At 39.2% G+C, this 22319-nt stretch overlaps 1 protein-coding gene across 1 annotated transcript; it reads left to right on the forward strand.

Annotated features, from left to right (window-relative positions):
* The first annotated feature begins 1794 nt into the window (after window positions 1-1794).
* Window positions 1795-21539, forward strand: LOC127679164 (C-type lectin domain family 4 member A-like). The gene is made up of 6 exons (XM_052174795.1): window positions 1795-2000; window positions 3245-3361; window positions 6180-6278; window positions 15844-15998; window positions 16904-17016; window positions 21030-21539. The coding sequence occupies exons 1-6, from the start codon at window positions 1919-1921 to the stop codon at window positions 21172-21174; spliced, it is 711 nt and encodes a 236-aa protein (XP_052030755.1). The 5' UTR covers window positions 1795-1918; the 3' UTR covers window positions 21175-21539.
* Window positions 21540-22319: the final 780 nt, after the last annotated feature.

Here is a 22319-nt window from a genome sequence, read left to right on the forward strand (position 1 = left end):
GGATGGGAGAACAGGGGGAGGGAAGGGGGCTTATGTGAGTTTCGGGGAGTGGGGGCCCAGAAAAGGGGAAATCATTTGAAATGTAAATAAAAAATATATCGAATAAAAAAATAAATAAAAAACAAAACAAAACAAAAACAATTAATTTATGAAAGTTTTAGGCAAATGGTTGGCATTGGAAAATATCCTGAGTGAGGTAACCTAATCACAAAAGAATATAAATGGAATGCAATCACTGATAAGAGGATATTAATTAGCCAGAAGTTCTGAATACTCAAGACACAATTAGCATATCAAATGATTCTCATGTAGAAGCAGGGAGAGGGCCATGTTCCTGGAGAGGCTTGATCCAGCATTGTAGGGGAGTACCAGGACAGAGAAATGGGAGGGGGTGATTGAGGAATGGGTGGAGAGATGAGGGCTTATGGGACATACCGGGAGGGGGGAACTGGGAAAGGGGAAAGCATTTGGAATATAAACAAAGAATATAGAAAAAAATTAAAAATAAATTATAGATGCAACTTTAAAAAAATTAGTTAAAAAGTCTAAGTAAAACATTTTCCTGCTTTGGTCTAATTATAGCACGATAAAATTCACTAGACCTATTGTACTTTAAAAGTATCTGAAAGCCAAAATGGTTAGAATTCTGAAACTGGAGAATTCTCTAAAGACCAACAAGTAAAAGAAGATGAAACAAAGAATATTTCTAACTTCCAGGAATTGTAATAAAATCCTACAAGCTTTTCTCCTTGACATTTTTTTTTTGCCACAATAAATGCTATTATTCACAAAATAAAATAAAATAAAATAAAATAAAATAAAATAAAATAAAATATAAAATAAAATGGGGGTTCTAGTGTAAACCTATGTTTTTCAGTATGTTTGGATACAAAAGCAAGAGAAAACCAATAAAAACAGACTGCATGTTTCTTATGCATGCACATCCTCTTTGCTTATTATGTGTGAAAGCATGGGAGTAGCTAGGGAAGATTCTAAGTGGGGAAGTACTGGGAAGAACTGAAGCCTGAGCATGTGACTATGAGCTGAAAGATGTCTGTGGGAGGGACTCAAATCATCCCATCTTCAGCAGCTAATGTAAGTGTCTCCTCTTGTCCTCTGTGACCCCCTTGATTCTCCAACAGTGCAGTGAACACTTAGCTCATGCTGAGTAACATAGGATTCAGAGAAGAGAGGAACAAGGAGAGGACAGAGTCCTCCCACAGCTACTATCCAGAGCTGTTTCAGGAGCTCTGGATGTGGCCAGTAGTAAAGTGAGCAGAGTGCCCATGCAGCTAGTTATGAACCTGTGGCAGGAGGCAGAGTGCTCAGAGGAGCAGCTTCAGAAGAAACAGGATGTGAGTCTTGCCTTCCCCACACTGTAGGCAGCTGAGAGAAAAGTGGGAACCAACACAATGGTGCGGGCCAATGGTCCTCTAGGATGTGATATCACAATTTGCCTGTTCAGCCAAAATCAATGTCGTGCCTTAAGTGTCGGCTCATGTTGTCTGGTTTTCCTGAAACTGGATTGCATACAGAACTGCACGAATTTATGTTTGCTGTGAGTGTCTTAGGACAGAGCTCTCTAGTAGCATGGTTCCTCTTTTCTTCTCCTTCCTATTTCTTTTCTTCCCCCTTTGAGTTCCCACTTTGTAGTGCTTGCATACATTGCTGATTGGGTTTGAGGGCTACAATTCTTATTTTCTTGTATTAAGAAGTTGCATCTCCCCTGTGTGACTTGAGTGATTCCGTGTTGTGGTTTCTTGTTCTCATGTGGTTTATACTTGTAAGACATGCCTCTTCTTTCATACAATTGTGTGACATGACAACTTGTTGCTGTGATTGGTTTTCACATACTGCACAGCCTTAGAGAGGGAACGAGTTGTACTTTCTGAGGGAGGCAGGAGGTCTTTTTCTTGATATGGCTTCAGAAATCACTTACGCAGAAGTGAAGATCAGGAATAAATCCAGCTCCTTGGGCACCTACTCAAAATGTCCTGCAGGTAAAACAAAACAAAAACCCGTCTGTACTTAATGTAGACAGGAGGATAAAGGAATGGCCATTCACAAAGTTAGGTGTTATCTGTGAATGATTCTTTGAGTGCTCCCTTCAGGTATTTAACTGGAGTCTCAGCTGTTTAAACTGTGTGTAGATTGACTTGAAGAGCTGTAGAGTTGTATAGTGGAAAGTAAAAACTTTCTTGGCTTGGTTTTTGCTCTTGTCATTTACAGAAACTATTCCTTGAATCTTGCTGAATTTCCTGCTCTATATAAATGGCCACAAATGCATGTATTTTTTTCTGAAAATTAAATCATATTGTTTAATACTGAGCTCTTCTCTCTATGTTTGACAGTATTCTGTAACTTCATGAAAACCGCTTCAGTGTTTGGAGTTTTTGATCTTGAAGGAACTTTTTTCTTTTATACTGTAGATCAGAGCAAAACCTCTCACTTGATAGGTAGTTGCTCTGCTATTAAACAGTACCTACATCCAGGAAAGTTTCCAGCCATGTGATGGTGGCTAGCAGACTGACCTTATGCTAAAGTGATGGACTATGATTAGAAATATTTATGTTATTGTATATATGACTTTAATGTTTTGGCAGTCTGGAAGTTATTTAAGTATACAATGCTGAATCCATAATAAAGAACACTAAGAAAATGCAGTGAAATGAAAATATATTTACAGTACTGATGTAAAGAAAAGTCGTAGTCCAGGTGGCAGTATTTATGTTGTGTCATCATGCAGGAAAACACTTTATATGCACATACTTTAAGGTTTAGTGTAAGGACCAGGTTTGGTCTAATTCCCCACTGGGGAGGCAGAGGCAGGAGGATCACCGAGATTTGTCCCCAGTCTGGCTTGCATAATGAGTTTCAGACCATCCAGTACTACACGGTAAAATCTCGGCTTATTACACTTCTCTACACACACACACACACACACACACACACACACACACACACACACATCCCTCCATGAAAGGATATGAACCAAGTATTTTCATATATATATATATATATATATATATATATATATATATACTCAAAATATTTCTCAGATCTCAAAATATTAATACCAGTTATTTCAACAGTTTAAGTTCGTGCTTTTATTTTTCTGTTACTTGTAGTGTTCATACTATTAGTAAATTATATGTCCTAGAGAAAAAGGGAGAAGAGGAGTGTGGAAAAGAAGAAACAAGGATGGAACTTATTTCTCATGAAATGAATGTGCTTCTTCTTCTAGCTCCCAGTGAGAAACGTATCCACCATCTAAGTAAGCTTGGTTCCCCCTCACTGCTTTTTACATCCCTGACGGTGTTTCTCCTGCTGCTGGCAATTACATTCTTAGGTTCTTTTATCAGTAAGTATCCCACACACATCAGGGGGTCATGTCTGCCTTAGATGAAGAGAGGGCCCACTGTAGCTGTTGGCATTTAATGGAAATATGAAGAAGAAATATTCTTCGGGGGGAAATTAATTCAAGGGATTCCATTGTGACTTTCCCTTTGTCCTTGAATTTAGCTGTTGTCTTGGGAAAAATGAAATCCATTCTCAGTACAGAAACTGAATCATATTTATGAGTGTCTGTTGTGGAGTGAACTATGTGGATTGCTGTCTTTAATAGACTGGGAGGTCAAATCTACACCTTCTCATTTGCATCAGGATGTCAAGCTGTATGTGTATAGGGCTGCTTCATCTAGTGTGAGCTTGTGGACAAGAAAGAGCTTGGAAGACATTATCTAAGAAGAGCTCTTCAGTTAATTCCTAGTATTATGAGAAATCTAATGGATGGATTTCTGTTCATCAAAGATTTTAGAATGTATGAAAAATTTAAAAATGCATGAAAAGTAGTATATTTAGGGTGTTCGCTCATTTATTTGTTCACTCAGAATAATGTAATAGTAATAAGATGGTAATAGCATACATTAATGCATGTCAGCCGATATGTCAGGCAAAGTCCAGGAAGAACACAGACTTTGTTCTCAAGAAATTTAGAGGAAAGTCAATGAATCAGTGCTAGCCAGGTATAATGGCATACTCCTAGTATCCCAGCTACTCAGGGTGTTAGACAGTAGGAGAGTAAGTGTGGAGTTATCCTGGGCTATGTAAAAAAATTACATAAAAAATGAACTAGTATCTGCAACATTGTCTGTGAAACATTGTGCCGATAGAGTTTTTTTTTTTTTTTGGAAGAGGTGACACCTAAAACTGTGGGTACCAAGAATGCCACAGAGGGGTGAAACTGAAGCATGAGTGATTGAAGTACCATTTCCCTAGGCAGACATAGCAGGTTGCAGAGACCATGTTATGCCCCCTTATAAAAATCAGTTATTTCTCCTAAAGAGTGTTCTTTAATCAATTATTCTTTTCTACTTAATATGTCAGTATAAATGTAATGAGCTAATACATGTACTTATTTATCTTATGTTCTCATGGTTTGGCAATTTTGGCTAATATCCACTGCGTGGCTTCTCTGGTCCTAGCTGAGCCTAGGCATGTGTATGTGGTCAGTTACCAGTCCAGGAACCTCAGGCTCTGAGAAAGAGGAGGCCAGCTGGAGTGACTGACAGCCTGGCTCACTTTTATGTGAGTCCTTATGAGGGCCTGGGCTTGGTTACAGGGCAGTTGGAGGTTTCCAAGGGTTAGCATGGCCCTGAGCCAGGCACATTTAACTGGAGAGTAGTTCAGAGCTCATTTTGCACATCCTCATGGCCAGCTCACACTTGAGAGTTCATTTTTTTTTTTAAATTTTAACTGTGGCGCGTGCAAAATCACATTGCAATGATGTATGGACAGAGAAGTTAAAAATTGTGGTCATTCTTTTGCGAACCACCAATGCCATGGAGAACATTGTACTGTTTCAAATAAAGAGTTCATGTAGCCATTTTGAGGTTATATATGGTATTTTCATGGGAATCTGAAAATAGAATTACTAGGACAAACACATAAATGAGAGGGATAATTTGTAATCTGGTAATAAGTGTCTAGAGAACATGAGAGGAGGCAGCTTTGTGATATAAGGATTATAGGACCAAGGAAATAGTTGCTAGATGCATTTTGAGATCTAGGGATTAAGGGGTCCAAGAAATAAAATATGACTTTAATATTCTTATGATGAAAACTCAGCAACCACAAAGTTGATCAAAGAGGTAGAGAATATATGATAAGTTATACATTTAAGTGGTTAGATGTTGACTTTAGTTTTAGGCATATTGAATTGAACCTAATATGTTTGTGTTTAGTGATAAAAAAATACCATACAAATAGACAGCAGGCAAGACATGACAATCACATGACAAGCAATACATGACATCGCTCTGGAAGGATTTATATGAGAAGGAAGCATAATGATAGGGCTGTAGAAAGTGTGACATTTTGAAGGGGTGGATGGAGGGAGAAGAGATTACAAAAGACAAAATTGATGGGCAAAAGGTGAGGCAAATCCCGACAGAGCAGTGGTTCAAGGGCTGGAGGGAAAGAGAACTTGGTTCACTTCTAATACCAAGAAGGCCAATGGGTGCGCTGGGATATTACTGATGACCCATTTCAGAACTGGTGTTAGGGAAATAGAGGAAGCAAAAGTGATGGGATAAGGAGGACAAAGACGTAGGCAGGAAAGTGAAGAAACTCAGATGTAGAGTGAGAGGCCAGTCAGTTTGATTCTGAGTGAGTGAGTGTGTGGTACATGGAGGAGCAACTCAGTCGAAAAGATGCGAGTTAAGGAAGAAAGCAATGCCCTGTAGATACTGGTTAGTTTTTTTCTTACTTCTCATTCTAAAATAACCTATAGCTACTCAGAATTAGCAAACCCCTTTCCTCCCAACAAGAAGGTAGTTTATATCCTTAAATATGAATATTTATCTCTGCTTCATCTCCTTGAAGAATTGGCGTTGTCATCTTATACCCAGCATTGAAGGTATGGCTTACTCCTTTTAGAGCCATGATAATGGACCAACCCTGCCTTTTAAGTCACTCATGTTTCTCTGAGTTCTTCAAAGTACCTGTGGTTTCAAATTAGGAGGCTGAGGATTCCATTGACTATAGGGTGATGGGGATTGTAGTCAGGCTTTGCCTACTTCTGCAATATGGATGTTCTAGATATTTGTACCAGCATTTAAAAACATAGAAAGGCATACTTCTATCATGAATAATGAGTGGTTTTGTTTGTTTTCTTCTAGTTTATTTTCAAAAGTACTCTCAACTTCTTGAAAAAAAAGCTATGAAAGATATAATTTACAATGAATTGTACTGCGCAAAAAATGCTTCACTCATGGAAGGTAAGAATTAATGTACTTAAGTGGTTGCTGTTATAGAGTGTAATAGTTTCACATAAATCTTTTTCTCTTTGTCTCTCTCTGTCTCTCTCATTTCTCTCTGTCGTTTTCACTTATTCTCTCATAGATTACATCCCAATCACCATTTCCCCTCTATCCACTTCTCCCAGCCTCCCACCTCCCTTCTCCCCAAGATCTTCTCTGTTTCCTTCCAAAAAAGACGAGGCCTCCCAGGGATATCCATAGAACCCAGCACAAAAGGTTACAGTAAGACTAGGAACCAGACCTCATGTCAAGGCTGAACAAAGTAATCCAGAAGGAAAATGGTCCCCAAAGCAGGCAAAGTGTCAGAGACAACCCCTTTCTACTGTTAGGAGTCCCACAAGAATGTCAAGATAGACAAACATAAGATTATATATATATAACATAAGATTATATATATATATATATATAAAACATAAGATTATATATATAACATAAGATTATATATATATAACATAAGATTATATATATAACATAAGATTATATATATATATATAAAACATAAGATTATATATATAACATAAGATTATATATATATATATAACATAAGATTATATATATATATATATATATATATATATAACATAAAATTATATATATACATATGCAGAGGACCTAGTGCAGGTCTGTGGAGGCTCTATGATAGTGGATTCAGTCTCTGTGAGCCCCTATGAAACTTGCTTAGTTGACTTCACAGGTCATGTTCTCCTGGTGTTCTTGAGCCGTCTGGATCCTATAATCCTTCCTCCCTCTCTTTTTTTTCACATTCTTCAAGCTCTGTCTAATGTTTGGTTGTGGGTCTTTGCATCTGTTTTCATCAGTTGCTTGACGAAGGCTTTCTGATGACAGTTGGGCTAGGCAAGGATCTGTGAGTATAGCAGAAAATCTTGAGGAATAATTTCTCTGACCCTTTCCCCCCAGTTTTGTTGGCTTCTATCCCAGGTGTCTGGGCTATTCAATCTTTGTTCCTGGTCATTCAGGCAGTGTTTGACTTGGGCTCCCTCTTGTGGCTTGGGCCTCAAATTGGACCAACCATTGGTTGGCTACACGCACAAGTTCTGTACCACTTCAGCACATCTTGAAGGCAGGACAATTTGTAGGTCAAAGGTTTTGTGTCTGGGTTGGAGTCCCAGTCCCATCTCTGAGAGCCTTGCATGGTTACAGAAGGTAGACAGTTCGGGCTCTGTATCACCCGTTGATAGGAGTCTTTTCTAGGGTCACCCTTGTAGATTACAGGGAGTTTCCATTGCATTGTTTCCACATTGCTGCCCCAAATCCCACAATTCCAGTCATCTCTCCCTGTATCACTCTTGTCCCCCACCCCCAGCTTGATCTTTCCTGTTTCACTCTCTACCTGCCCCCTAGTCTACACACAAGATCTGTTATATTTCCCCTTCCCAAGGAGATTCTTGTGTTGCCCTTTGATATTTAGTCTTTCTGGGTTTGTGGATTGTACTAAGATTATCTTTTAATTAACAGCTAATATCCACTTATAAGTGAGTACATATTATGTTTGTATTTCTGGGTCTGGGTTACCTTATACAGGATGATTTTTTTCTAGTTCTTTCCATTTGCCTGCAAATTTCATGATGTCATTTTAAAAATAGCAAAGCAACACTCCATTGTGCAAGTGTACCACATTTTAAAAATTCCATCCTTCACTGAGGAGCATCTAGTTTTTTCCAGTTTCTAGTTATTATGAATACAGCTGCTATGGACATAGGTGAAGAAGTATCCTTGTGGTGGGATGGAACCTTTTGGGTATATGCCCAAGACTGTTTGTTTATCTGGGTCTTGAGGTACATTGATTTTCAATTTCCTGAGGAACAGCCATATTGGTTTCCATAGTGGCTGTACATGTTTACACTCCCACCAGCAGGGGAGAAGTTTTCCACTTGCTCTATATCCTTACCAGTGTGAGCTTTCACCTGAGTTTTTTGATCTTAGGCATTCTAATGGGTATAAGATAAAATTGTTTTTTTATTGGATATTTTCTTTATTTACATTTCAAATGTTATCCCCTTTCCTGGTTCTACCCCCCCCTCTCTGAAACCCTCTATCCCATCCTCCATCCCCCTACTTCTATGAGGGCGTTCTTCTACCTACTCCAGTTTCACCTCCCCGCCCTCAATTCCTCCACACTGGGGCATCTATTGAGTCTTCATAGGACCAAGGACCTCTCCTCCCATTGATTCCTGACAAGACAATCCTTTGCTACATATACAGTTGGAGCCATGTGCACTCCTTGGTTGATGGCTTAGTCCCTGGGAGCTCTGGGGGATTTGGTTGGTTGATATTGTTGTTCTTTCTATGGGGTTGGAAACTCCTTCAGTTCCTTCAGTCCTTTCTCTAACTCCTCCATTGGGGACCCCATACACAGTCCAATGGTTGTCTGTAAGTATCTGCCTCTGTATTTGTAAGGTCCTGGCAGGGCCTCTCAAGAGACAGCCATATCAGGCTCCTTTCAGCAAGCATTTCTTGGCATCCACTGGATGGTTTTAGCTCCTTTGTCAAATATTAAGTGACCATAGGTGTGTGGGTATAAGATGAAATCTTAATGTAGTTTTAACTTGCATATCCCTGATGACTAAGGTTATTAAATATTTCTCTAAGGGGTTCTCAGCTATTTGATGTTCCTCTATTGAGAATTCTCTGTTCAGATCTGGATTTTTTTTTTGTTTGTTGATGTCTAGCTTCTTGAGTTCTTTATATATTTTGCATATATTAGCTCTTTATTACATGTGGAGTTGGTCAACATGTTTTCCTGTTCTGTATGCTACAATTTTGTCCTATTGATGGTGTCCTTTGTCTAACAGAAAAAGTTTTTAAGTTTTATGAGGTCCTGTTTATTAGTTGTTGAGCTATACTATCATTGTTCTGTTTAGGAAGTTGTCTCCTGTGCCAGTGTGTTCAAGGCTATTCCCTATGTCTTCTTCTATAAGGCTCAGTGTGTCTGGTTTAATGTTGAGGTCTTTAATCCACTTGAACTTGAGTTTTGTCCCAGGTTACAGATATGCATCTATTTGCATTCTTCTACATGCACACATCCAGTTAGACCAGCACCATTTGTTGAAGATATTTTCTTTGTTCTATTGTGTATTTCTGGCTTCTTTTTCAAGAATCAGGTGTCCATAAGTGTGTGGATTTCATTTAATTCCATTGATCAGTGTGTCTGCTTTTATGCCAATATTATGAGGATTTTATTACTATGGCTCTGTACTGCACCTTGAAATCAGGGATGATGATACCTCCAGAAATTCTACCCCTCCCAGGGATACACATATAACATTTATTTGCCACAGGGCTTTGTCTCACACTTTGGGTGAGGCAAACAACTTCTAGACTTCCAACTTGTCCATCTTGAACAGGGTGGTTGCAGTGCCCATGTAGACACAGCCCGTGGCTGCAGTCCCATAGCTGTGAGTGCGAGCTCCCATTGTCAGGCCCCTTGAACAGCCTCTGATGAGGCAGGAGAGCTGAAGGGCAGCACTCCAGAAATTCTTATATTGTTCAGAATTGTTTTAGTTTGCTTGGATTTTATGTTTTTCATATGAAGTTGAGAATTTTCCTTTCAAGGTCTATAAAGAATTGAATTGGATTATTGATAGGGATTGCATTTAATGAGTAGATTGCTTTTAGCAAAATGGCCAATTTTACCATGTTAATTCTACAGATCCTACTTTTCCTGGAATTGCTTTTAAATTCTCTCCATTTAACTTGATGCTAGCTATATCCTTTTTGTATATTGCCTTTATTACGTTTAGGTATGTCTTTTATATCTCTAATTCCTCTAGTACTTTTACTGTAAAATGGTGTTGGATTTTGTCAAAGGTATTTTTTTCATCTAAGATGAAGATGATTATTTTTTCTCTTTTAACTTGTTTGTATGTTGGATTGTATTTATTGATTTTCATGTATTGAGCCAACCCTGCATCCTTGGGATGAAGCCTACTTGATCATGGTGGATGATCTTTTTGATGTTTTCTTGGGTTCACTTTGCAAGCATTTTATTGAATATTTTTGTATGTGTGTTCATGAGGGAAATTGGTCTGTAATTCTTGTTGGTTAGATCTTTGTTTGATTTGTGCATCAGGGTGATGGTGGACTCATAAAATGAATTTGGCAATGTTCCTTCTGTTTCTATTTTGTGACATAATTTGAGGAGTATTGGTGTTAACTCATTTTAGAAAGTCTGGTGGAATTCTGTGTTAAAACCATCTAGGCCTTTTTTTCTGTTGGGAGAATTTTAATGACTGCTTCTACTTCCTTATGAGCTACAGGTCTACTGAAATTGTTTATCTGATCTTAATTTAATGTTGGTAAGTGGTATCTCTTTAGAAAATTATCCATTTCTTGTAGATTTTCCAATTTTGTAGACTAAAAGCTTATAAACTATGACCTAATGATTCTTTGGATATCCCCAGTGTCTGTTGTTATGTCTCCCTTCTTATTTCTAATTTTGTTAATTAGGATATTCTATCTCCATCTTTTATTTTGTTTGGATAGGGTTTGTCTCTCTTGTTGACTTTCTCAAAGAACCAGGACTCTGTTTCATTGATTCTTGGTATCGTCTTTATTTATATTTTGTTGATTTCAGTTCTCAGTTTCTTTATTTCATCCCATTTCCTTCTCTTGGGTGTGTTTACTTCTTTTTATTCTAGAGCATTCAGTTGTGCTATTAGTTGCTAGTGCGAGATCTTTCCTATTTCTTTACTTAGGGATTTAGTGTGTGTGTGTGTGTGTGTGTGTGTGTGTGTGTGTGTGTGTGTGTGTTAGGATGCAAGATGTATACTTCCCTTCTTTTGGTTTTGCTGGTGTGAGATTATGTATTCATTTTGTTTCCATGCTTGTAACCTCCTTGGGTTAGAGTTTTCTTTCTAGTATCATCTGTAAAGGTGGATCTATAAATAGATATTAGTTGAATTGGAATTTGTCATAAAATATTTTGCTTCATATACAGTGATTGAAAGTGACTACTATAGTGATGTGGCAGTCTGAGCTGGCATCTGTGGTCCAGGCCCCTCTGACTTTTAGAGTCTCCATTGAAAAATAGGGTATACCTGTTATTTTTTACTTAACCTTTTTCCCCTTGTAGCTTTTAATATTCTTTCTTGTTCTGTATGTTTAGTGATTTCCTTCTTATGTGGTGACATTTTTTTTAAGGCTAGTGCAGAGCTTTATTATGTTTCTGAAGAACTGGATGTGTTAAAAATTTATACTCCTGGGCGGTGGTGGTGCACGCCTGTAGTCCCAGCACTCTGGGAGGCAGAGGCAGGCGGATTTCTGAGTTGAGGCCAGCCTGGTCTACAGAGTGAGTTCCAGGACAGCCAGGGCTATACAGAGAAACCCTGTCTCAAAAAAACCCAAAAAAACAAAAAAAAATATTTATATTCAGTATTATAAAAAATAACACATACACACACAAAGAAATATCACACACATAGATTTCATTACAGAACAGCATGTAATTTCTAATTACAACATAGATATTCATATATTGCATCTTCTTAATACTTTAAAAATATATTTATTTATTCACTTTACAGCCCAGTATCAGCCCTTTGTCTCCTCCCAGTACTCCTTCATGCATACCTTCCCTCCATTACATTTCCCTCTTCTCTCTTTTTTTGTGTTTCAACTTTTATTTGAAAACAACTTAAATTTTAGACAAATGGTTTTAGTAAATAAAGTTGATTTTGTTTTTTTTTATTCGATATAATTTATTTACATTTCAAATGATTTCCCTTTTCTAGCCCCCCCACTCCCCGAAAGTCCCGTAAGCCCCCTTCTCTTCCCCTGTCCTCCCACCCACCCCTTCCCACTTCCCCGTTCTGGTTTTGCTGAATACTGTTTCACTGAGTCTTTCCAGAACCAGGGGCCACTCCTCCTTTCTTCTTGTACCTCATTTGATGTGTGGATTATGTTTTGGGTATTCCAGTTTTCTAGGTTAATATCCACTTATTAGTGAGTGCATACCATGATTCACCTTTTGAGTCTGGGTTACCTCACTTAGTATGATATTCTCTAGCTCCATCCATTTGCCTAAGAATTTCATGAATTCATTGTTTCTAATGGCTGAATAGTACTCCATTGTGTAGATATACCACATTTTTTGCATCCACTCTTCTGTTGAGGGATACCTGGGTTCTTTCCAGCATCTGGCAATTATAAATAGGGCTGCTATGAACATAGTAGAACATGTATCCTTATTACATGGTGGGGAGTCTTCTGGGTATATTGATTTTGTTTTTATTCAGAATATAAAGATTTCCTTCATTAATCTTTCATGTGAAGGGGGATTGCAGGCCAGAAAGAAGACACATTCTGCACACATACCTCATATGTGTGGCACTGGAGACAAGTGGTGTTGTGCTTCTGCACATAAATTAGGACCAGGTTGTGACATCACACATCAAGGGGTAGGGGGAGAAATATTCTAGTCAATCAGATTCAAGAAGTAAACATGACACAGAAACTGCAACTGAGAGCAAGTGAGGCTTTAGTCAGGACACTGCAGGTTCTAGGGGCTGTGGGGTAGTGTGCACACAGACACAGGGGAAGAGCTACTTAGAAAGGCTGGAGTGAGGGAGTTTCACTAAAGCAAATTAACTCTTGTCAACTGCCAAAGCAGAGTGGAAGACAGCATGTGAGTGTTAGTATACCCAGGGCGTGTTATACCAGTGTCTGCGCAGCATGCTAAGTTAGTTACAACTTCTTCATTGGTGTGGATGAATCATTAATGGTCTCGGGTTTTGCTTCTTCTTGCCAAACTCAGGCTTGTCTTATTTTAGATGGAGTATAGCTTTTATCTATAATTTCATCTTGTTTATGAACTGTTCCAGCCCTTGCTTCCTTTCCTCGATGAAATTGTCATCAAGTATTCCATTGTCTCCTCTAAAAGGAAGCTGCCGCAAAAATGTTTTCCCAGGGAGTGGGGGTGGGGGGTGGAGGGGGGGTGGGGGGGCTGCGAGGGTGGTGGGGGTGGGGTAGGGTGGGGAGGGGAACTACAACCTTGCTCTCTCTTTCCAGTTCACTTTGAAGCCACTCAAAGCCACTGTATCTTCTAACAGTAGATTCCTTCAGCTCAAAGATAGGAAGATTTGTCTTGACTCTGATCTCGCAGGTGGTGAAGTGGTCCCGGCCGACCCCCATGGTCTGAGGTCTGCGGGTTGCTCAGGCCGATCTCAAGGAAGTTGCTGGGCGGCCCATAGGCGTCATTCAGGTTCAGTGGTGTCCGCTATGGTCCCCACCATTTCCTCTCCACTGCCTTTGCCTACTGCCAATGCCCGCCTGCCAGGGGGACTCCTGGCTCATGTGCAGTGCAGGAACCGAGGCGAACCTCCTCTTCTCTTTTGAGAAGGGAATGGAGGGGATCTTTTTTAAATGGTTCAATTTATTTGTTATTATGTATACTTCTTGTCCCTTATACTTATCTCCTTCTTTAGCTTAGGAAAACTGGGCCTTTGAGTTGGAATTCATCTATTTGTTTTATTCCTGTTCTTAGGTTCAATTTTCTCACGAATTCCTAGATTTTTTGGTTTTCTGTAAGAAATTTTTTAGATTTAACATTTTCTTTGGCCAAAGTTACCTATTTCTTTTATTGTTATCGTCAGTGCATGAGACTCTGTCTTCCATCTCTTGTATTTGGTTGTTGATATTTGTGTCTGTAGTTAGTTCCTGTTTAGGCTTTCCATCTCAAGGATTCCCTCAGTTTGTGTTTTCTTTTTTATTTCCATTTTCAGGTCTTGAACAGTTTTTTTGTTTCCTTCATCAGTTTGTTTTTTCTTCGTTTTTTGGGGCTATCTTTAAGGGATTTATTAATTTCTTCCAATTTTCTGTTTGTCTTTCTCTTGATTTCTTTAAGGGACTTTTATTGATTTTCTGAGGCATCTATCATCTTCATAAAGTTGGGTCTGAGGTCTTTTTTTGTGTGTGTGTTTTAGCTGTGTCGGAATATTCAGGGTTTGCTATAGTAAGATAACTGGGCTCTGGTGGTGACATATTGCCTTGGCGCTTCCCGTCTGCATTCTTACTCACAGCTGAGGTGTTTGGTTTGGGGTTGATTAAATGTCTAGGTGCCCATTTCTGAGTTTGTCTTTGTTTGGTGGGTGTTTTATTCCTTAGTTCCTGTTTCCTCTCTGGTCTTCTGGTCTAACTGACCTGTGGTTGAGTAGAGGTTCTCTGCCTGTGTTGGGAGCTAGACTTTTGGTCTGAGACAGAGTGGGGAGGAGGCAGGTATTTGGGATAGTGTCTGGGGTGTACTAAGAGAATGGGTAAGGTCCAAGGGCCAGAGATCTATTTGGATTTCTGGCACCTGATGTGGCCTCTAATCCAGCAATGAGTTCCAGCCTGAGTTTGTTTACTCTTTTTCTGGCTGGGGTGGCCTGCACATGAGCAGGGGATAGCCTCTGGAGTTGGCAGCTAGGACAAGGTAAAATGGTGGTTGTAGTGGCGAGGGATGATGGAGGGTTGTGTTTGTGGGAACCGAGGGAGTGAGAGATTCTACAAGTGGACTCCCTACCTATTCTACAGGCTAGCAACTCTGCAGTTGAGTAGGGGGATGTCTGCCTGTGTTGTCTGATAGTTCTAGTAGATCCCCATGTTACTTGTACCAAGCAGTGGAGTTCACATGTACATTTATATCAGATCAGACAACCTGACATGTACATCTCCATTTATTTATACAAGTTTTGTTTGTAAAAAGCACTCTAATGGTACTATATTTCTCTAGTTTCTGCTCAGTTCTGAACCATCTCTGCACACATATATATTTATGCATACATGTCCATCTTGAAGAAGATAATAAAGTCCTATGTCATTAATAAAAATTACTTAATCTTTTAATAGACTCCGTGGGAACATTTTAAAATTTATAGAAGATTTCACATGATGATATAAAGATACTGTTCTAACCCCACATTTACACACACTGTCCCCTATATGTGCATTTTACAAAGGCATTCATGGATGCTACAATTAGTGAGTAAATACTGACTTCAACCCTGATTGACGATCACTCTGTAGACCAGGCTGGCCTTGAACTCAGAAATCCACCTGCCTCTGCCTCCCAGAGTACTGGGATTATAGGAGTGTGCCACCACCGCCCGGCTGCTGCCATGATTATTGATCTGTATTACTGTATTGTTTAAATACTATATATATATATATATATATATATATATATATATATATATATATATATATATATATATAAAATGAAATTTTCTGGTTTGTGGTATGGTGAGTTTTATTCTTTGGCTACTCAGATTGTTGTGTGTTATGTCCTGAGAGTCTGAATATTCTTTGCACTCTGTTTTTCTGTTTTCTTCTGATTCCACTCCAGTAGGACAAAGGGCTCTGACATTAGTGATAATAGGTAGACTTGGGTTTCTTGGCACCTGATGGGAGAAGGGCTCCTGCTGCATCTGGGAGGGTCTGGGAGTTCCAGCTTCCACATGGTGTCTGCATACAAATAGCTTTAAATGACTTTATTACTTTGCATTTACATTTCCTTCTTCCCCCAAAGACAAAGATTGGCACTGTTGCCCAAAGGATTGGAAACCATTTGGCTCCCACTGCTATTTCATTTCGAGTGGCTTGGTGGCATCTTGGAACAAGACTAAAGAGAACTGCTCCCACATGGGTGCTCATCTGGTGGTGATCCACAGCCAGGAAGAGCAGGTGCATCCTGGGAGAGAACAGGGTCTGGGTCCAGCAGGCTGTCTGCCAGCTTCTACTAAGAGGGAGTTTTGTCGACATGGGTGGTGGTGCTGTGGCAGAAGGTTTTCCAGCAGATAGGCAGGAGTGGTTGCTTCAGCCTTTGCCTTCTACACCTTAGTCCTGCCTAAGTGCAACTAAACAACTTCCAAGGAATCATGGCATCAGAAATACACCACACCAGGCTGGAGGGAAGGGCAAAATGCTTCTGCTTGAAAGAGCAGTTTGTGGTTTCATCACTCTAATGCTTCCTGTAGAATCAACTGCCTAACCAAGAAGGGTACATGGAAACAGTCTGGAGGGTCACGATCCACTATGAGAAATGAAATAGCTGAGGTTTGAATGGAGAGTGATTAGATGTGTAAAACTCTCTCATGTACAACTGTCAAAAATGGTGCTGATGAAGAAAAGAGAGGCATGAGTCTGAGATGAGGATTCATTATGATCATGGACAGGGATTGTTTCTAGTATTGTTAAACATGAGTGATGTCTTCAACAGTGTCCCAATCATCCAGAGAAGACGTGTACTCTTTGGGTGTTGGGGGAGAAGATGTGCCCTCTTGGGAGATGTTTCCTATTCTTCGATCCTTTGTATTCCCATCTCTGTGACCAGAAAAAAAACAGTAAAAATATCACAATATCCATCTACAATATAAAATTATTATATATTAATCTAAAATTTAAAAAATATTTAAGGGCCTAGAGAGATGAAGTAGGATTTGATTATTATATATTTGCATATGTGCATCATACTGAGCCCTATAATTTTATATCATTAAAATAATTTTTAAAAGATCTTAGAAAAAATTCTATAACAGAAAAAGCAGTGCTCAGCCCAGGCTGAAAGCTCTATCTTTCTTTCCTCTTAGAATTTCATCACCGGGATCCTGGCGACTGGTACTGGTTATTTTATAGGACTTTTGGATGCTGGTCATAGACAATGGCAATGGATTGATCAGACACCATACAATGAGAGTGCCACGTGAGTCTAAACTTACATAGAGAAGTCCTGGGTCCTGTAGCATAAGGAAAACTTCAGGTGTTCCAGTTGTCTGTTATGAAGCAAAAATAGCTCCATCCCAGGTGTAACTGCTGGAATGGAGTAACTTTTACTCTCCCATGTGCTTATCACAGGAATCCTTTGAGATATTCCAGGTAGAGATGAAGGAATTGAGTTTGAAGATTGTAGATGATAAGTAACCAACCAAAGTACTAAGTACCCAACCTGGTACTAAGATTTGATCTAGTTCTCTAGTCTCTGAAATAACTCCATTGTAAAATGAAAAGGAAGCTTATTAAAACATAAAAATAAGAGACCTTTTCACCATATAAATAATCACCATGGATTGATTGTTCCCCGGTACCAAGACCTAGGAATGAAGAAATAGTATCCTCTGGGATTTGTGCTGGAAGAACAGTTAAGTATCAAGCTAAGAGAACACTGAGTGCTCTGGGACCTGTTATCCAGGGAAATATGAGATGTGTGATGGAGAACCTTGATTTGTACATACAAATCAATCTGATCTTCAAAAATTTCAACCTCATCTTCAGGCTTGCTTCCTCCTCCCTCCCTCCTTCCCTCCCTCCCTCCCTCCCTCCCTTCCTCCCTCCTTTCCTTCTTCCCTCCCTCCCTTCCTCCCTCCTTTCCTCCTTTCCTCCCTCCCTCCCTCCTTCCCTCCTTCCCTCCCTCCCTTCCTCCCTCTCTCCCTCTCTCTCTCTCTCTCTCTCTCTCTCTCTCTCTTTCTTTCTTTCTTTCTTTCTTTCTTTCTTTCTTTCTTTCTTTCTTTCTTTCTTGTTTTTGTTAATAATTCCATTAATTTACATTTCAAATGATATCCCACTTCCTGGTTAACCCTCTAAAGCCACCCCCCTTCATCCCACAACCTCCCTCCCCTCCATTTCCTTTGCCTCTATAAAGATCCTCCCCACCCTCACCTCATTCCTTCAGCATCCCCCTATGCTGGGGCATCATACCTCCACAGGACCAAGGGCCTCCCTCCCACTGATGTCAGACAAGGCCATCTTCTGCTACATATGTATCTGGAGCCATGAATCTCTCCTGTACACTCCTTGGTTAGTAGCCTTGTCCCTGTGATCAATTGGTGGTCCACCAGATGATGTTGTTCTTCCTATTGGGTTGCAATCCCTCTCTGTTCCTACAGTCTTTCAGCTAGCTCCCCAACCAGGGTCCCTGAGCTCAGTCTGAAGGTTGGCTCCAAGCATCTCCATCTGCATTGGTCAGTTGCTGGATGAACTTTCCAAGGAGCAGCCACACCAGGTTCCTGTCAGCAAGTGCTTCTTGGCAAAGGCAACAGTGTGGGTTTGGTGTCTGCAGGCAAAATAGATGCCCAGGTGGGGCAGACCTGAGATGACCCTTCCTTCAGTTTTTGATCCATTTTTGTCCCTGTCCTTCCTTTGAACAGGAACATTTCTGGGTTAAAAACTTTGAGATGTGTGGTCCCATTCCTTGACTGGGGGCCATGCCTAACTACTGGAGGTGGTCTCTACAGCTTCTATCTTCCCCTTCTCTGCTAAAGTCATCCCTGTTGGGTCCTCAGAGCTTCTTGTTTCTCTGGTGGTTGGGACCGTTCAGTGGTTATCCCCATTTCCTCATCCCCCTCTACATATTTTTATTTCATTTCCTGACCCTCTGTTCCTCTCTCCTGTCCCATCCTGTACCTGATACTGCTCCCTTATTTCCTCCTCCTCCCTCTCTCCCAGGACTCCCTCCCTCTACATGCTGCTATCATCCTGTTCCCCTCCTCAATTTAGGACTGAAGCATCCATACCTTGTCTTCCTTCCTCCCAAGCACCGTATTGTCAGTTGGTTGTATCATGGGCATTTGAAGTTTTGGGCTAATGTCCACTTATTAGTGAGTGAATATCATGTAAGTTCTTTTGTGTGTGGGTTAACTCACAAAGGATGATATTTTCAAGTTCCATCTACTTGCCTAAAAATTTCATGAAGTCATTGTTTTTAATAGCTGACTAGTAGTTTTTAATAGCTAGTTTTTAATAGCTAATTTTTAATAGCTGAATACATTGTGTAAATGCAATACATTTTCAGTATCTATTTTTCTGTTGATGGACATCTGGGTTGTTTCCAGCTTCTGGCTATTATAAATAATGTTGCTATAAACATAGAAGAGCATGTGTTCTTGTTATATATTTGAACATCTTTTGGGTATATGCCCAGTAGTGGTGTAGCTGTGTCTTCAGGTAGAACTATTTACATTTTTCTGAAGAACCACAAGACTGATTTCTAGAATGGTTTTACCAGCTTTCATTCCCACCAGCAGTGGAGGAGAGTTCCTCTTTTTCTACATCCTCACCAGCATCTGCTATCACCTGAGTTTTTGATCTTGGCCTTTCTGAATGGTGTGAGGTGGGTTATCTTAGGGTTATTTTGATTTGCATTTCCTTGATGAATAAGGATGTTGAATATTCCTTTAAATGCTTCTCAGCCATTCCAGTTTCCTCAGTTGAGACTCCCATGTTTAGCTTTGTTCCCCATTTTTTAATAGGGTTATTTTGTTCTCTGGAGTCTAACTTTTTGAGTTCTTTGTGTATTTTGGACATTAGCCCTCTGTTGGATGTAGGATTGGTAAAGATCTTTTCCCAATCTGTAGGTTGCCATGTTGTCTTATTGATAATGTGCTTTGTCTGAAAGCTTTTCAATTTTATGAGGTCCTGTTTATTGATTGTTGATCTTAAAGCATAAGACATTGGTGTTCTGTTCTGGAACTTTCCCCCTGTGCCCATGTGTTTGAGGTTCTTCTCCACTTTCTGTTCTATTTTTCCTAACTGGATTTATGTGGAGGTCCTTGATCCACTTGGACTTGAGCTACATATAAGGCGGATAAGAATGGATAAATTTTCATTCTTCTACATGTAGACCACCAGTTGAACCAGAACCATTTGTTGAAAATGCTATCTTCTTTTCCACTGCATGGTTTTAGCTCCTTTGTTAAAGATCAAGTAACCATAGGTGTGTGGGTTCATTTCTGGGTCTTCAATTTTATTCCATTGATCTACTTGCCTGTCTCTGTACAAATACCATGTAGTGTTTACCATGATTGCTCTATAATATAGCTTGAGGTCAGGGATGATGATTCCCCTAGAAGTTTTTTAATTGTTGAGAATAGTTTTTGCTATCCTGTTTTTGTTTTTGTTTTTTGTTATTCCAAATGAATTTGAGAATTACTCTTTCTAGCTCTATGAAGAATTGATTTGTAATTTTGATGGGGATTGCATTGAATCTGTAGATTACTTTTGGTTAAATGGCCATTTTTATGCTAGTAATTGTACCAATCCATGAACATAGGAGATATTTTCATCTTCCGAGGTCTTCTTCAATTTCTGTCTTCAGGGACTTGAAGTTCTTGTCATACATATCTTTCACTTGCTTGGTTAGAGTCACACCAAAATTATGTTATTTGTGACTATTATGAAGGGTGTTGTTTCCCTAATTTCTTTCTCAGCCCATTTATCCTTTGTGTATAGGATGGCTCCTGATTTTTTTGAGTTAATTTTATTTCCAGCCACTTTGATGAAGTTGTTTATCAGCTTTAGAAGCTCTCTGGTAGAATTTTTGGGGTCAGTTATATATGTTATCATAGCATCTGCAAGTAGTGATATTGTTACTTCCTCCTCAAATTGTATCCCCTTAATCTCCTTTTGTTGTGTAATTGCTTTGGCTAGAACTTCCAGTACTATGTTGAATAGATAGGGAGTGAGTGGGCAACCTTGTCCCTGATTTTAATGGGATTGCTTTGAATTTCTCTCCATTTAGTCTGATGTTGGCTATTGGTTCGTTGTATATTGCTTTTATTATATGTAGGTATGGATCTTGAATTCCTGATCTCTCCAATACTTTTATCATGAAGTGGTATTGTATTTTGTCAAAGGCTTTTCCAGCATCTAATAGGATGATTGCTTCCTCTTTTCAAGTGTTATTGTAGGAAACATCCTGATGCTCTCTTTCTTTCCTTTCAGATTCTGGCACAAAGGTGAGCCCAACCAAAACTCTGAACAATGTGTTATAATAAATCACCGTAAAAAGACTGGATGGGGTTGGAATGATATCCCTTGCTCTGATAATCAGACGGCAATTTGTCAGATGAAGAAAATACACTTATGAATCCCATATTCTCCGTGGGCATGTGATTGCATTGTTATCTGCCATCACATGAATAGCTGGGAAGTTGTACAAATGGAAGAGTTGTTCACAGAATTTAAGTGGTAAACAAATGGTTATGCATATGAAAACATTGGTCCACATATATCCTTGCATTTTCACCCACTTATAAAATGAACTTTTGTTGAGAATTTTCAATGTACCATCGACTATACAGGGACCCATCTGTGTACACATGGTGCTTTGCTGCCAACTTCCTAAGATTTCAATTACTCATGCCACTGTATGATATGTTCTTTTGATCTGTTTTTCTGTTTTTTTTAGTATATCTTGGCCTTATTGACATTAAATTGAGAAGTAAAATTGCATATATTTGCTATATTGTCTGTATATATAAAGGATATATGTTAAATAATTATCCAAAGCAGGTTAAAAACACCTTCCATTACTTATCATCATTGCCATTTTGTGTTTGAGTGCACATGCATGCGTGCATGTGTGTGTGTGTGTGTGTGTGTGCATACACATGCACATGTGTCATAGTTACAGCAAATTTAGTTACACAGGATGGTGCTAACCATTTTCATTCTATTGTACCGTGGATCTCAATATTTTGTTCTATTTTATCTGGTGGTTTATTCCCTTCATCAAGAAGTCAGAGATTCCATCACCCAACCCTTTACAACCATGTATTCTTCACTCTTAATTCCTGAGATAATTTGATAAATTATTAAGTAGGTAATCATTGTAATTTTCTACAGATTATCTCCTCATTTATTCACTCTAGTGAGTCATGAAAAGCAACAGCCACAGCCACCAACATGCAGTGATTCCTGTTTTGTGTGTTGTTTAACTGCTGCTTAAGAAAAATCCTGGATTACGCTTTAGACTTAGATAAATCAAAAATGAAAAAATAAGGCCCAACTTGATAAACTAGCTACAGTGCTGACTTAAAAAGATGTGTGAACATACCTACTATAAAATATGAGAAATATTAAGTATTCATCATTAGATATTATAAAATGCCTTTCAGTAAGTAAACTTTAGTATCTTTCGACAAGAGAAATTCTTCCTTCTTTTCAATTGCTTCCTTCTTTTCTAACATTTCCCATAGGAAATTTATAAGGGTGACAAATAGAAACATATGC

The sequence above is a fragment of the Apodemus sylvaticus genome, chromosome 2, assembly GCF_947179515.1.
Source record: "Apodemus sylvaticus chromosome 2, mApoSyl1.1, whole genome shotgun sequence".
In the NCBI taxonomy this organism is placed as follows: Eukaryota; Metazoa; Chordata; class Mammalia; order Rodentia; family Muridae; genus Apodemus; species Apodemus sylvaticus.